The 12,292-nt window shown below is 49.9% G+C and overlaps 1 protein-coding gene across 3 annotated transcripts; it reads right to left on the minus strand.

Annotated features, from left to right (window-relative positions):
- Positions 1-700: 700 nt before the first annotated feature.
- LOC109317984 (cryptochrome-2-like) lies at positions 701-11,880 on the minus strand. Of its 3 annotated transcripts, none has more exons than XM_019546961.1 (11): positions 11,611-11,785; positions 10,423-10,659; positions 9,912-10,106; positions 9,658-9,776; positions 9,187-9,341; positions 8,390-8,530; positions 7,424-7,591; positions 6,562-6,702; positions 3,271-3,422; positions 2,503-2,732; positions 701-2,019 (listed from the first exon to the last, which is right to left on the minus strand). In XM_019546961.1, the coding sequence occupies exons 2-11, from the start codon at positions 10,635-10,637 to the stop codon at positions 1,943-1,945; spliced, it is 1,593 nt and encodes a 530-aa protein (XP_019402506.1). In that variant the 5' UTR covers positions 10,638-10,659; positions 11,611-11,785; the 3' UTR covers positions 701-1,942. The 3 variants fall into 3 exon arrangements, with proteins under 3 accessions (XP_019402506.1, XP_019402505.1, XP_019402507.1); XM_019546960.1 differs by having other exon boundaries at positions 10,423-10,671; positions 11,611-11,784; XM_019546962.1 differs by lacking the exon at positions 8,390-8,530 and having other exon boundaries at positions 10,423-10,671; positions 11,611-11,880.
- Positions 11,881-12,292: the final 412 nt, after the last annotated feature.

Raw genomic sequence — 12,292 nt, forward strand, 5'->3', positions numbered from 1 at the left:
TGCCCATCTTGCCCTAGATCTTGGTGTCATCTGCAAATTTAAACAGGGTGCTTTTCATCCCCTTGTCCAAGTCGCTAATGAAATTGAACAGTGCGGCGCAAGGACCGAGCCCTGGGGGACTCCGCTGCTCGCATCCCTCCAGGTCGAATATGAGCCATCCATCACCACGCTCTGAGTGCAGCCCCTCAGCCAATTTGCTATCCATCTGACTGTAGATATCAATGCCACAGTGGCCTAGCTTTTTAATGAGAATGGGTGGGAGAATGGGGTGCTGCTGCATATCCTCAGGGTTCTGGCTGGATCTTGTTCATGGGAGACACTACTGCCTTGAACAAGACTTGGTCTCACCAACACCCTGATGGCTCAGTGGAGGAAGATTCTAGGAACTTCACGGGTTCCTTGAGTTTGCAAAAAGTAGGTCTGCAGTGTCCATAAGGGAATATCTGCTGATGGCAACCACCTGGAGATTATGCTTATCCCCAAATTAAGACAAAAATCCCAAACAGGTTTATTGCCCAAGGCAGAAAAACATGGAAAAGAATGTTAAGTTTGGAGACAGATATACAGAAAGGCCCTATTGCTAGTTTCTGACCTGAAGCAACTCTAATTCCTCCAGCCTCCTTGGTTCTTTGCATGATTCAGGGTGTCATTTTCCCTTCACGAGAAAAGTCCTCTGCCTCCTGGCTACTGTGGAGCCAAGTATAAACAAACTGGTTATTTATTGATTAGATCAGACTACTAAAACATTTTATACTGAATACATTTTGTAAAAACAAAAAATGATAAAAATGAGTATGGCTTATCATTAGCTGCTGATGGAGATCAAACGTGATGGTAGCTGGCCCAATTTGGGGGATACTTGCATGTCTGGAAAGTATCCCCAGATATGACCCACTAGAGTTTTGGGTATCCCGTGACAGGTTTTTAATACAAATTTTCAAGGGAGGATGTATCCAGGCAATGATGGAATTAATCAAGGAATGAACAGAGTGGAACAGGTTCTAGGGGACATGGGTGACAATGAGCAAGTATCACTGCAAGATCAGTACAAGGCAGCCCTAGAGTCTGATTCCTCTTGACCTTACAAGGGATATGACTGACCATCAGTGCCACTTCCCAGTGCAGGGGCAGGGGCCGGGGCCTTCAGAAACATGCAGGTCTTTTTATTTGCTCATAAATAAACATTGCTTCTCTGCTCCCTAAAAGATGGCTGTATATTTGGGCTCATAATGCAAGAGCCAGAGGCATGTCTCAGACCAGATGAGTCTGTGTATATTTGCTATGTCACTTCCTCTAAAAGAGACTTTCAAGGAAGAAAAAAGTAATTTTTTAAAAGCCAGGTGTTAAAAATGTGGGTCAGGGCTCATGGGACAATGGATCAGCATGGAGGGAGGAGGGTATGTGGGCCTGGTGCTTCACTAAAGGGCTGGGCTCACTTTCCAAATCTGCCACAGTGATCTGGACAAGTCTGGGAGCACACAGCAGCTCCCATTGGAAACCTGCCCACCATTCCCTATGTCTTAGCCTGCTGTGTATAAAATGGGGACAGTCGCACACTCCTCCTCCCTTTTCCCCCCAGCAGCATCCTGGGACAGTAAATCCATTGCATAACACTCATTTTTCAGACTGATCCAGTGTTTCCCTGGGGTTTCAAAAACCATATGTTTGGCCAAGAAGCAGCATGAGAAGCAGCCCTGAAGGGCTGAAGAAAGAAATTTAGTATATTTCCCAAGCCAGTGGCACAGCTGGTACTAAAAAACTACAGCAGCTCCCTTGAATTTAGGCAGTCTGGGTCAGAACAACCCCAAAGACCCTGTTACACAGCCAGCTGGGATATAAACGGGGTCTTATGATGTTTGAGTCGTGTGGCAGCTGACACTCCTGCCTTCAGGCCCAGATGGAGCAGGGCCACTGCGTTAAGATCTGACCTGCACTGAAGGATTCAGCTGCTTTTGGCCTTTGGTTTCTTTGTCAGCAGTTCAACCACAGAGGGACCAGCCGGCAGCTTCCGTTTGCCACCTAGTGAGAAAGAGCAGACAGGTGATTTGACTGAGGAGGGCAGGAGTGTCCTACCTTCCCCACTCACAGACACTGCACTTGTGCACCAAGCCCTGTGGATGGAGTGACTCAGAGCATGAGTGGCTCAGAAAGGTCTGGCACCCCTCAGCTGGTAGGAAGAGCCATGCAGTAATGTAATGACATGTTGATTTTTAAGAGTGCTTTTCATTCCTGTCTCAAAGCACTTCACAGGGTAGGCAGGTATCTCTGGGGAACCTGGGCCCAGTGCAGGGCTGTGACTAACCTGATGTGTTCCTCCCCCACAAGGGCAGAGTGAAGCAAGGTTAATAAATCTTAGGGCTTCCTTGTCACAGGCTGATACTGTCTCAACCAGGCTACAAAGCTCCACCCAGGCACAGTTGCCCTGCTTCCCATCCCCTTGCATTTCATGCATCAACCTTAGATACCGCAGGCTCCGAAATAGTTCAGTGGGAGCATGATTACCTTTCTTGGTACCCTCTTTCTCCACCTGGGCAGATTTGCTGTGTGACCGCTGGGCATACGCTGCCTTCATGCGCATGATGTTTCTCTTGCTCACAGCTTCATGTTCCACGATAGGTCTGGGATAGTCTCTGCCAATGATGCAGCCTGCCTGCTCTTGCATGCTTCTTGGTGCCTTCCAGGGCTCATAGATGTACTCAGCAGGGAACTTCCTGAGGATGGGGAGGTATTTCCTGTGCAATGACCAAGCCCCAGGGAAAAGAAATCAGCAACCACACAAGAAACAAGACAACAACGGAATAGAGTGGTCTCCTGACAGAGCTAGTAGACCCACAGGGGAGGATCAGCAACTACAGCAGCTGCTTTCAATACTGTATGACTCCACGAGGAGGCCTGGTGGTGGACAGTCTCCTTGATCCACCCATTTTTTAGCCCCTCAGCTGCCAGCCAGGAGGCAATCTGACCACAGCAGCTAAAAAAAGGATAAAAATTCCCAAATTCTGAGGCTACCCAAGAGCTATTGATTGGTGGTGACTAGTGATCACCACCAAGATGAGTTAGCCTGGGGCCAAGAGCTGAGAGGAGCAAGCATCCTCTCCCATCACTAGTTCCTTTGGATGGACAGAGTCCTCCAAGCCATACAGTCCTGTGAACTCTTTGTAATGGGTGTTCTAGCCAAACACCACAGAACAAAAACTCACAGGCTGCAGCAGATACCTACATCTCCCCCAGGGCAGGCTGGGCTTAGACCTGGCCTCTGCTTAAACCTACTTAATATACGCTCCACTCTTGTCCGTCTTCTTGCCAAAGGCAACGGGTGAGTAGACGCGAAAGAACTGGTGGAAAAAGGCACTCGCCGACAGCCATTGCCAGTTGCCAGCATTCAGGGACCAGTCAGCATCCAGCAGCAGCTCCTCAAAGACCTGAAATGGGAAGTGCGGAGAGAGTGGGGAAGAGCTAGAGGCCAAGAGCCTCTGTACCTCCCCCACACCCCAAAGCACACCGCTCCCCTTTACCCTGGGCTCCACTGGTTACCAGCCTAAACATCACCTTGGCCCATAGTTGTTGGGCTGTGGGCACCAAAGCAGGGGAGAGGTGTTACCCTCAGGCAGCAGGTCCCTAGGAAGTCACTGCTGTCAGCCTCCAGGCTGGTCTTGCTGTCCATGCCCTGCAGTAAGCAGGCAGAAAAGGGAGGACAGGAACAAGAGATGGTCAGAGAGATCTCAATGAAATCAAGCCAGCAGGCTCTGCCAGTTCCTTCATCCCAGGGAGGATGCAAGAACTGGCAGAGGAGATCTTAGAGCTCTTAGCAATGTTCTTCATGAAGTTGTGGGAGATGGGCCAGGTATCAGAGGACTGGAAAAGGGACAACAAAGTGCCCCTCTTTTGAAAAAAAAAAAAGGCAAAAAGGGGGATCTGAGGAACTACAGACTAGTTAACCTCACCTCAATACCTGGGAAGTGACTGGAGTATATCCTAAGGAAGGCCATTTGCAAACCTCTGGAAGACGAAAAGCCAAACACAAGCAGCCAGCATGGATTTATGAAAAACAAATTACATCAAGCAAACCTGATCTCCTTTGACAAAGTAACTACTTGGATGAAGGAAATGGATACAGTGTATCTGGACTTCAGCAAGGCTTTTGACAAAGTTCCTCACAACCTTCTGATAAACCCATTAGAAATGTGTACTAGATGAAAATCCTACAAGGTGGATAGATAATGGGCTCAGTGGCCACAAGCCAAGGATAATGATTAATGAGTCCATGTCAGAATGGCAGGAGATTCCGAGTGGAGAGCCACAGGGGCCTGTCCTGGGCTCAGTGCTGTTCAACATGTTTATTAGTGATTGAACAGTGGATGTGGCCATAGAAAGCTTCTTGAGCAAGTCTGCAGACAACACAAAACTGGGAAGAATTATGAACATATGGGATGATGCAAGTGCAATTCAGAAGGATCTCAACAGACTGGGAGATTAGGCTAGAGCTAGCAGAATGAAGTTCAACGTGGACAAATGCAAACTGCTATACCTTGGAAAGAATGATCAAAAACACAAATATAACATGGGGGACACCTGGCTGGATGACAGCTTGATGGAAAAGGACTTGGGAGTCTTTATAGATCACAGATTCAATGGGTCTACAGTGTGATGTAGCCACACAAAATGTGAATGCAGTTTTCGACTGCATTCATAGAAGCATTAGGTGCAAGACATGGGAGGTGATACTCCTCTCTAGTTGGCACTGGTTAGGCCTCATTTGGAGTACTGTGTACAGTTCTAGGCTCCACATTTTAAAAAACACATGGAGAAGTTAGAGATGGTCCAGAGCCAGGCAACAAAGATGATCAAGGGCTTAGAAGGCAAGTCATATGAAGAGAGGTTGAAGGAGCTAGGTATGATTAGCTTGTCAAAAAGGTGCTTAAGAGGGGACATGATCACAGTCTTCAAATACTTAAAGTGCTGTCATAAAGAAGAGGGAAAACACCTTTTCTCTCTTGCTGCAGCTCATAGGCTGGAAGCTGCAACAAAGTAAGTTTAGATTTAGATCTGGGAAAACTTCTTCAGTGTTAGAGCAGTAAGGCAGCAGAATAGACCGTCTAGGGTAGCTGTGAACTCTCCATCACTGGAGGTTCCAGAAAAGGTTGGCAATGATCCAAGCATAGCTATGCCTGTGTTCTTCTATGGGTATTTCCCATAACTTCTGAGCCTTGCTGGTTGTCCCCACTCCCCACCCCGCTTTTCTGTTACGGGCATCAGGGTGTTTTTAAGCCTCACCAGAGGCACTGGGTGTTGGCTACAGCCAAAGCAGGGGACTTTGACTGGGGCATGCCAATGCTCCTGCTGGGAACAAAACCAGAGGTTCCTGGCTGGAGGGTCTTGCCCCTCCACTCAGGGTCAGACTGATCACCAGATTTGGGGGCAGGAAGAAATGTTAACTCATGGTCAGATTGGTCTGGACTGTGGAGGGTTTTGCCTTCCTCTGTAGCATAGGACATGGCTTTCTACCTGGGATCTCTTGAACATATATTGACATTTCATAGAAGCAAGATACTGGCTGCTGTGGTTCCCTGCTTTAACAGTGGCAGGTTAGGATGTTAGGTCTGTGCTGCATCAGGGTTAAGGGTAGACTCGTGCAGAATTTACATGATAGCTTGTATAGGATGGTTTGGATAGGGATGATCCTGGCTCAGGCAGGGGGTTAGACTAGATCAGGGTAAGACATTCCCGGGTACAAGTGCCAGAGCGTGGCATGAAAAGGCATTTTGCTAGGCACTCATGCCTTGGAGAAGGGGCTGGGCTGCTTCAGCAAGGATTAGGCCCCTCATGGCTTCTCCCCCATCTGCCTCTGGCATGCCAGCATCTTAGAAGTCAACGTGAGTATTTTGCACTCTACCCAAAAGCATTGCTGGCCCCTGGGCTAGATGGATCTCTGGAGGCCCCTTCCAGCCCTACTTCTCTTCAATTCTAGGATTCTGTGAAAGCAGGAAATTTCTTTCCTACTGACTAGTACTGGGATAGGCCAGTGCATGCAGCCAGGAATTGCCTTCAAATTAGCATCTCTCTGAAACTACAAGAAACTCCAGGGACTGGGAAAAGATGTCTCAGCTTTGGAAGAATAAAGACAGCCCTGTGAGTGATATAAAATACCACAGGTATGGGTGCCCTATTACTGTAGTTAGGGAACAGCCACTTCAGAGCGCAGGCAAAGTAGGGGCCACTGGAACAGGCAAGTACCATTCCCTTGCACTACAGTGTGGGGAACTATTCCCTATGCCCAGCTTGCTGTGTGGGTGCAGAGGTCCAGGCAGGCCAACGCCTCAAACCCTCACCAACTACTCTGAAGAGGTTTGGTTTCTAACTGGATAAGAAGCCACTGAAGCTCTCAGCAGTCTCTGGCTTCTCTCCCATTCAGAGCCAGTCACAGATAGCATCACCGGCAGCTGCCAGAGCATCCTATGACCTTAGCGATTTTGTTAAGCAACCCCTGACAAAGCCCACGCAGTGCCCCTCTCACAGTGGGACCACAGTGCCATGAGTTAGCAGCAGACAAAAGCTGCTGACCTTTTGTCCCTCCTCCCAGGACACCCAGAGGTCTCCTCGTGTCAGGAAGCAGGCCACAGCATGCCGGGCCAAGTGATGGATCCAGCCTTCAGTGCGCAACTGTGTCATGATGGCATCAATGAAGGGGTAGCCTGTCCGGCCCTGCCAAAGAAACAGAACTTGAGATTAACCCGCAGCAGACTGATCCAGCCAGGTACTTACAGGGCAGCTCCAGCAAGGCCAGGAGTGCCTCACTCAGGCTATGTGAGGCTGCCCCCAGAGCTCAGGCCCAGACTGATAAAGACCATATAACTATTGTTAATCACAGGGCTCTCTGCTAGTTGACATGGCAGGTGCTGAGCTTTTGACATCGAAGGATCAAGCTTGGGCCAAGTCCTGGCTTCCCAGACCAGTATGATTTCCTCTTATAACTGTATCCATCTTCAGAACACAGACTCACACTGCGTAAAATAAGTCCTTGTACTAAACAGTTGTCCTTTAAAGACAAGCACAAGATATTGTGGGTGAGATTGATTCCTGGGAGAACTGCAGACACCTCCAGATGTATTTGGCCTCTGAGCACAAAGCCTAATACAAACCATCCAGTTTTAATATGTGGCTGCAGCTTTCAGTGAATGCATATTAGGAACTGATGAAGCTTGCTGCAGTTCTTCCAGCAAAACATCAGAAATCCAGGGCCTTGACTCCCAGGTCCATCTAGTCAGCACAACCTCCATTGCCTTTGGCCTTGGCCCTGAACTCTCCATTGGTTAGAGTAGGAGCAGGGCCTTTGGAGTACCTAGCCAAAAGGCACTACAGTGAAGATCAAGCTGCTGTCATTGGAGCATTTTAGTTTCTGGCCCACACTGGCAAGATTGAGTACCTCCTTCCATGCCTTGACATACTCCAGGTTGTCATCCCAGTCCACCTGCACACAGATGGGGTTTCCCTCCATCCTGTTGAAGTTGGGGATCCCAGCCCCTGCTGTGTAGAAGAACTCCCGCCACAGCAGCTGCCCATGCAAAGAAACTGGTGGGGAGGAGTGTTTCTTCTGCAAGAACGAACACAAGAACATTAAAGAAGGTTGCCCTGGAAAGGGATCTCGGGTTACTGCTATTGGCTTCTGAGCCTTGCTGTGCCCATTCACTGGATTCTCTGAGACCCCTGGGGAGACCCCTGGGGAGTGCGGAGCTAATAGGACTGGCTAGAGCTGGGCATAATCCAGGGAGGGGTTTTCCAAACTTCTTGCACACAAACAGTGTAGCCAAAGCGCTGCAGCCTTGACTTGCAACTTTCCTATTACTCCAGTTATGAGATACCCCCATGCAACTCAGTCAAGGCACCTTAATCCTGACCCATGATATACTCTGCTGTTCCAGGCCTGGACTCTCTCGACCTGAAGTTACCCGTAACACCGAACTGTGAAGTCCTTGGAAATATGGACAAATTCATATTAGGACAAGGCTCTCTTGCAATCTGAGGGTGCAAGCCCAGGTCCCCTGATGCTCAGAGTTAATTATAACTTGCTGCATTATTCATCTCACCCACATACTGTCTTGCTGAGTAGGTCCTACTGCCATACAAGCTCCATCTCCTTTGGCTCAAAGACAGCCTCCTCTCTGATCAAGGCAAGTGGATAATTTAATGTATTGAGAGCAGTAGAAATTATTCCAAAAGCCCCATGCCTCAGAAGCTCCAGCAGTCCCCACAGAGCACAATTCACTGGTCAGAAACACTACTACATCCACCTCACACCTGCCTGATCCAGTAATTTAATGTTACTGCACCAGACAGCAAGGAGCTACCACCTAATAAAAGAACTACCAAGTTGAGTGGGCCACTGCCTTACCCCTCTGTAGATCTCAGCCAGCTTCCACCAGAAGGTTCGCACTGACAAGCAGCCAAACTTAATGTAAGGGCTGAGCACGGTGGTGCTTGGACTGAGGGTGTTGGGCTCCGTGTCAGGCTTCTTAAAGTTACACACCCAGGTCTGAGAAAGGAAAGGCAAGGAGGTGAGAGGAAGCTAAAATTGAGCTATGCAAAGCAGGCGCTTTCTTTGTCGGAGGAAAAGGGGGCAGGACTGAATGTCTTTTCCTCCCCAGGAGCTGGCTGAGAGTTTCTGATAAAACTTATTGCACCTAGGAAAGATGATTTATTAAAGCATAAACTTTTTTTTTTTTTTAAAAAGAGAATTTTTCATGTTCTAAGCCAAATCAGCCAAAACAATTTCAAATCCATGAGTCAGTCAAGTACCATGCATGGCCCTACTACCAGCAAACAATCCTCCACCCTACCTGGGTCTTCAGAAGTTTCCAAATTCTTTGGCAGGCATGCTACTTGCAGGCCCAAGTCCAGGGGCATGGGGTTCAGATGCTCAGAGTTTCGCTTGCTCTCAGCCATAAGGCCTCAGGAGTAAACTAGGGATTAAAGTATAAACTTTCCCTTCAAATGTAGTTTTATGGGAAATACTGGCACTGTTTCGGTCCCTCAGTGCTACTCCTGCCAAAGTCCAGGTAACCCAAGTGCAAAGTTTTGTGCAAGCCCGAGATGTTCTGTGACACTTTTTGCTTTATAACTCAGTAAATCAGGGTCAGCTCTTCACTGGAGGAGGCAGAGGGAGAGACAGGATTAATGCTGGGTACCTACCATCCTCTTCATGTGAAAATCCAGCCTGGAAAGTGCCTCGGATTCCCCCCCTGGGTAGAGACGAGGACCTGCTTCCTTTGGGTCCTGTCCCAGCTCCTCCAGTGTAGGGATCTCATACTTTGGATCATGGTTGTCTCTGGCAGGAGTACAGCAGTCTAGGGAAACATGCACTCAGTGCTGCCGTTCTGAAATATACTGTACATTTCTCTAGCCCCTTCAACTATAAAGAATCTCAAAAATGCCTTACAGAACTAAATTCCTAACACAAGCACCAAAAATGCAGCCACCTCTGGGGTGGAAGCCAGCCTCACAACACCAGGAGCTAGGAAAGGAAAGGAAAATGACTCCTTGTCTGCTTGGCACACAAGGAGGATTTGGGGGAATTTAATAATCCCAGAAGTCTGCAGACCCAGTACTGGAATCTCTAGCAGAAAACTATCACATTAACAGAAGAATTTGCCCCATACTCACCCTTCAGGGTCTCCAGAGTGGGAGCTAGCATGGGCTGCTTTGGGGATCCCAGCCCAGCCAGCACAGCTTGCAGCTGTCTATAGGTCAGAGGCACTTTACCATTGTTCTCAGCTATTATCCTGGGGAAAACAAAGGGTTTTCTATTACCAGACTACAGGACAAAGAGCACCCGCACCTTCATCTTGTTGTGGCTCAAGCAACTTGAATGTGCATAAGTGAATGAGCCTGGCAGGGTCCCCACCCCTGGTACCAACCTGTCAGTGTCGTACAAGGTGTGGGACACTTTCTGGATAACCTGGACACCATGTGCAGCTGCCAGCCTCACTACCTCTGCATCACGCAGCTTAGAGTAGGGCTCTGTATCTACCTCAAATGTCAGCCGTGTTACCTTCCATGCTTTAAAAAGGCCTGGGAACACTTCTGCAGGATGGCCGCGTACCACAAACAGCCTGTAGAGACATGGTCAGCATCCGCAGTCAGCCAGGGGCTGGGGAAAGGATCAGCACAGAAACCCAGGCTTGGCCCAAGTCAGGAGAGGGAACTGCATGCTGGGACCCATATTGCCCCCAGGGCTGACGAGAGCACTCCCAAGTGAGAGGGAGTATTGCAAGCTGGGACCTGCATCTCCACAGTAACTCTCTGAATGTGCTGAGAGTCCTGCAGGAGAGGCCTGCAAAAATCAAGCCTAAGGTATTTCCATGTTTCCCTCCTGTACCAGCCTGAGGACAGTTTGCCTGCATTGAGACCTGCTCAAATTGTACTTGCCTTGAATTCAGTTTCTTCAGGCTCTCGTCCAAATCCTTCAGCGACTCAATCAGAAACCTCCAGCGGTTGACACTGACCTGCATGTTCTTTGGGAACCAGGGGTCAAGGATGAAGATAGGATATAGGTCACTGCAGTCTTTCATTGCTGCCAACAAGGCAGGGTTATCGTGCAGACGAAGCCCCTTGCGGAACCAGTGGATGCAGCTGTGCTTCATTCTGAGTTCAGCTTGTCACTACCTGCTCCTTTGCCTTAGGACGGTGGCCAAGAGGGGGGAGACAACAAATGGAGCTTAGACCCTTGGGAACGACATACGCAACCCCCAAGCCTAACAGGACCGCACACACTTGCCCTGCAGGAAACTACCCTGTGTACATTGTCCTGTAGAAAGGAGTTGTTGGAAGATGTTAGATTGGCAGCCGTGGAAACTAAAGTTTTTCATCTACCAACTAACCAGAACAATACAAAGCTCAGCCCTCCTCTCCCCTCCTAGCGTGCCTTCAGCAGTGAAGATGAAGTGAAAGTCTCTAGGACTGGGAGAGGGCATCATCCTGCCCATCAGTGAAACCCCATTCTGGTGAGCCTGGCAATGCCACTTTTTTTGGTAACTCTCCACAAGAAACCAGAGAGAAATCACCCAGCAGCCATTAACCGTCAGCAGCTGTCAGTTGCCACCAGTCTGGACTGGTTTTCCAGTGACCTCCCAGTCCACAGCCCAGTACCCAACTTTCCCAGAACATGACTGGGATAAAGCTGTGGGACAGAGAGCATGTGGTTTCCTAACTTTAACTCGAGCAGATTAAAAAAGAAATTAAGGGACATATCCTGACCTTATCTCAGGAGCCTCTGGCTACTACCCTGCTTCAAAAAGCCACACGCTAAACTAACAGAAGAGCCAAAAAGTACCATACAGATCCCCTATGCCATGTGCTGTAATTAAGGAGTAAATGAACAACCTCTCCAAACCTTCCTATACAGCACATGGAGGGCAAGCTGCAGACCACAATGAAGGGGAAGCTTTAAAACATTTACCATTAAAGGAAAAGGAAAACCCCTCTATGCAATTTCCTCCCTAATGCAAATTGTCCTGTAAGTGCACACAGACCACCTCCCAGCCAGCAGAAAACCTAGGCACGCTCAGGGCCCACTGCACTGCCCCTTCACACGGATCTGTCTCTGCATTTTCGCACCTGATCCGGCTGTTTCTCCTCTGGGGCTTCTTGATGCACAAAGCTCCCTTCAAAGCGCGCGGCAAGGCCCCAGGAGCCTGCCCTGCCGCTCCTCTTCTGCTCGCTCAGGCTGGCTGCAGAGGCCCTGGGTGTGGCGAGGGGGAGCCCCGAGGCTGAAGCGAGGTTATGAAACCAGCTGCTGTCACTCAACCCACGCAGGGCCCGCGGTCTGCAGTCACTCACCGGGGGGCGGGGGGGCGAAGCCCTGGGCTTGCCTCTTCCTCTCGGCACGGGGCGGACGGAGGGCTGGAGGGAGCCGCGCCCGGCGACGTACAGCGGATGCTTCGGCGCGGCCGCAGGGGTGACTCAGGCTCAAGCCCCGGACGCAGGGAGCTCCAGGATCACCATTCGGCCACCCCAGAGATGTGGCACGTGGCTGCAAATCCCAGCGCACGTTTGTCTCGGTGTGAAACGAGTGACAAGGCGCACGCAGCTCTCGGATGGGTCTGCCACAGAAATGCCCCCAGCGCGGAGCAGGGCAGAGGAGCCCCGTCGTCTTCCCTTTCCTCTTCGTGACAGGCACAGTGCGTGGGGGAGGCGCCCTCGGGCATGCGGCGCCGAGGACTGTTGCTCCTGAGGAAAAACTCGGGTCGCTCCCATCGCGCGGCGGGCTGCAGCGCCGCCCCCTGCTGCCCCGGGTGCC

Source organism: Crocodylus porosus, unplaced genomic scaffold (assembly GCF_001723895.1).
Source record: "Crocodylus porosus isolate Cpor-Errol unplaced genomic scaffold, CroPor_comp1, whole genome shotgun sequence".
Taxonomy (NCBI): domain Eukaryota; kingdom Metazoa; phylum Chordata; order Crocodylia; family Crocodylidae; genus Crocodylus; species Crocodylus porosus.

Coding starts and splice junctions, on each gene's coding strand:
- LOC109317984 (XM_019546961.1), bottom strand. CDS start 10,637: ATGAAGCACAGCTGCATCCACTGGTTCCGCAAGGGGCTTCGTCTGCAC. Junction 9,777..9,911: donor ACCTTGTACGACACTGACAG/GTTGGTACCAGG, acceptor TGTTTTCCCCAG/GATAATAGCTGAGAACAATG. Junction 7,592..8,389: donor TGGCTGAGATCTACAGAGGG/GTAAGGCAGTGG, acceptor TCGTTCTTGCAG/AAGAAACACTCCTCCCCACC.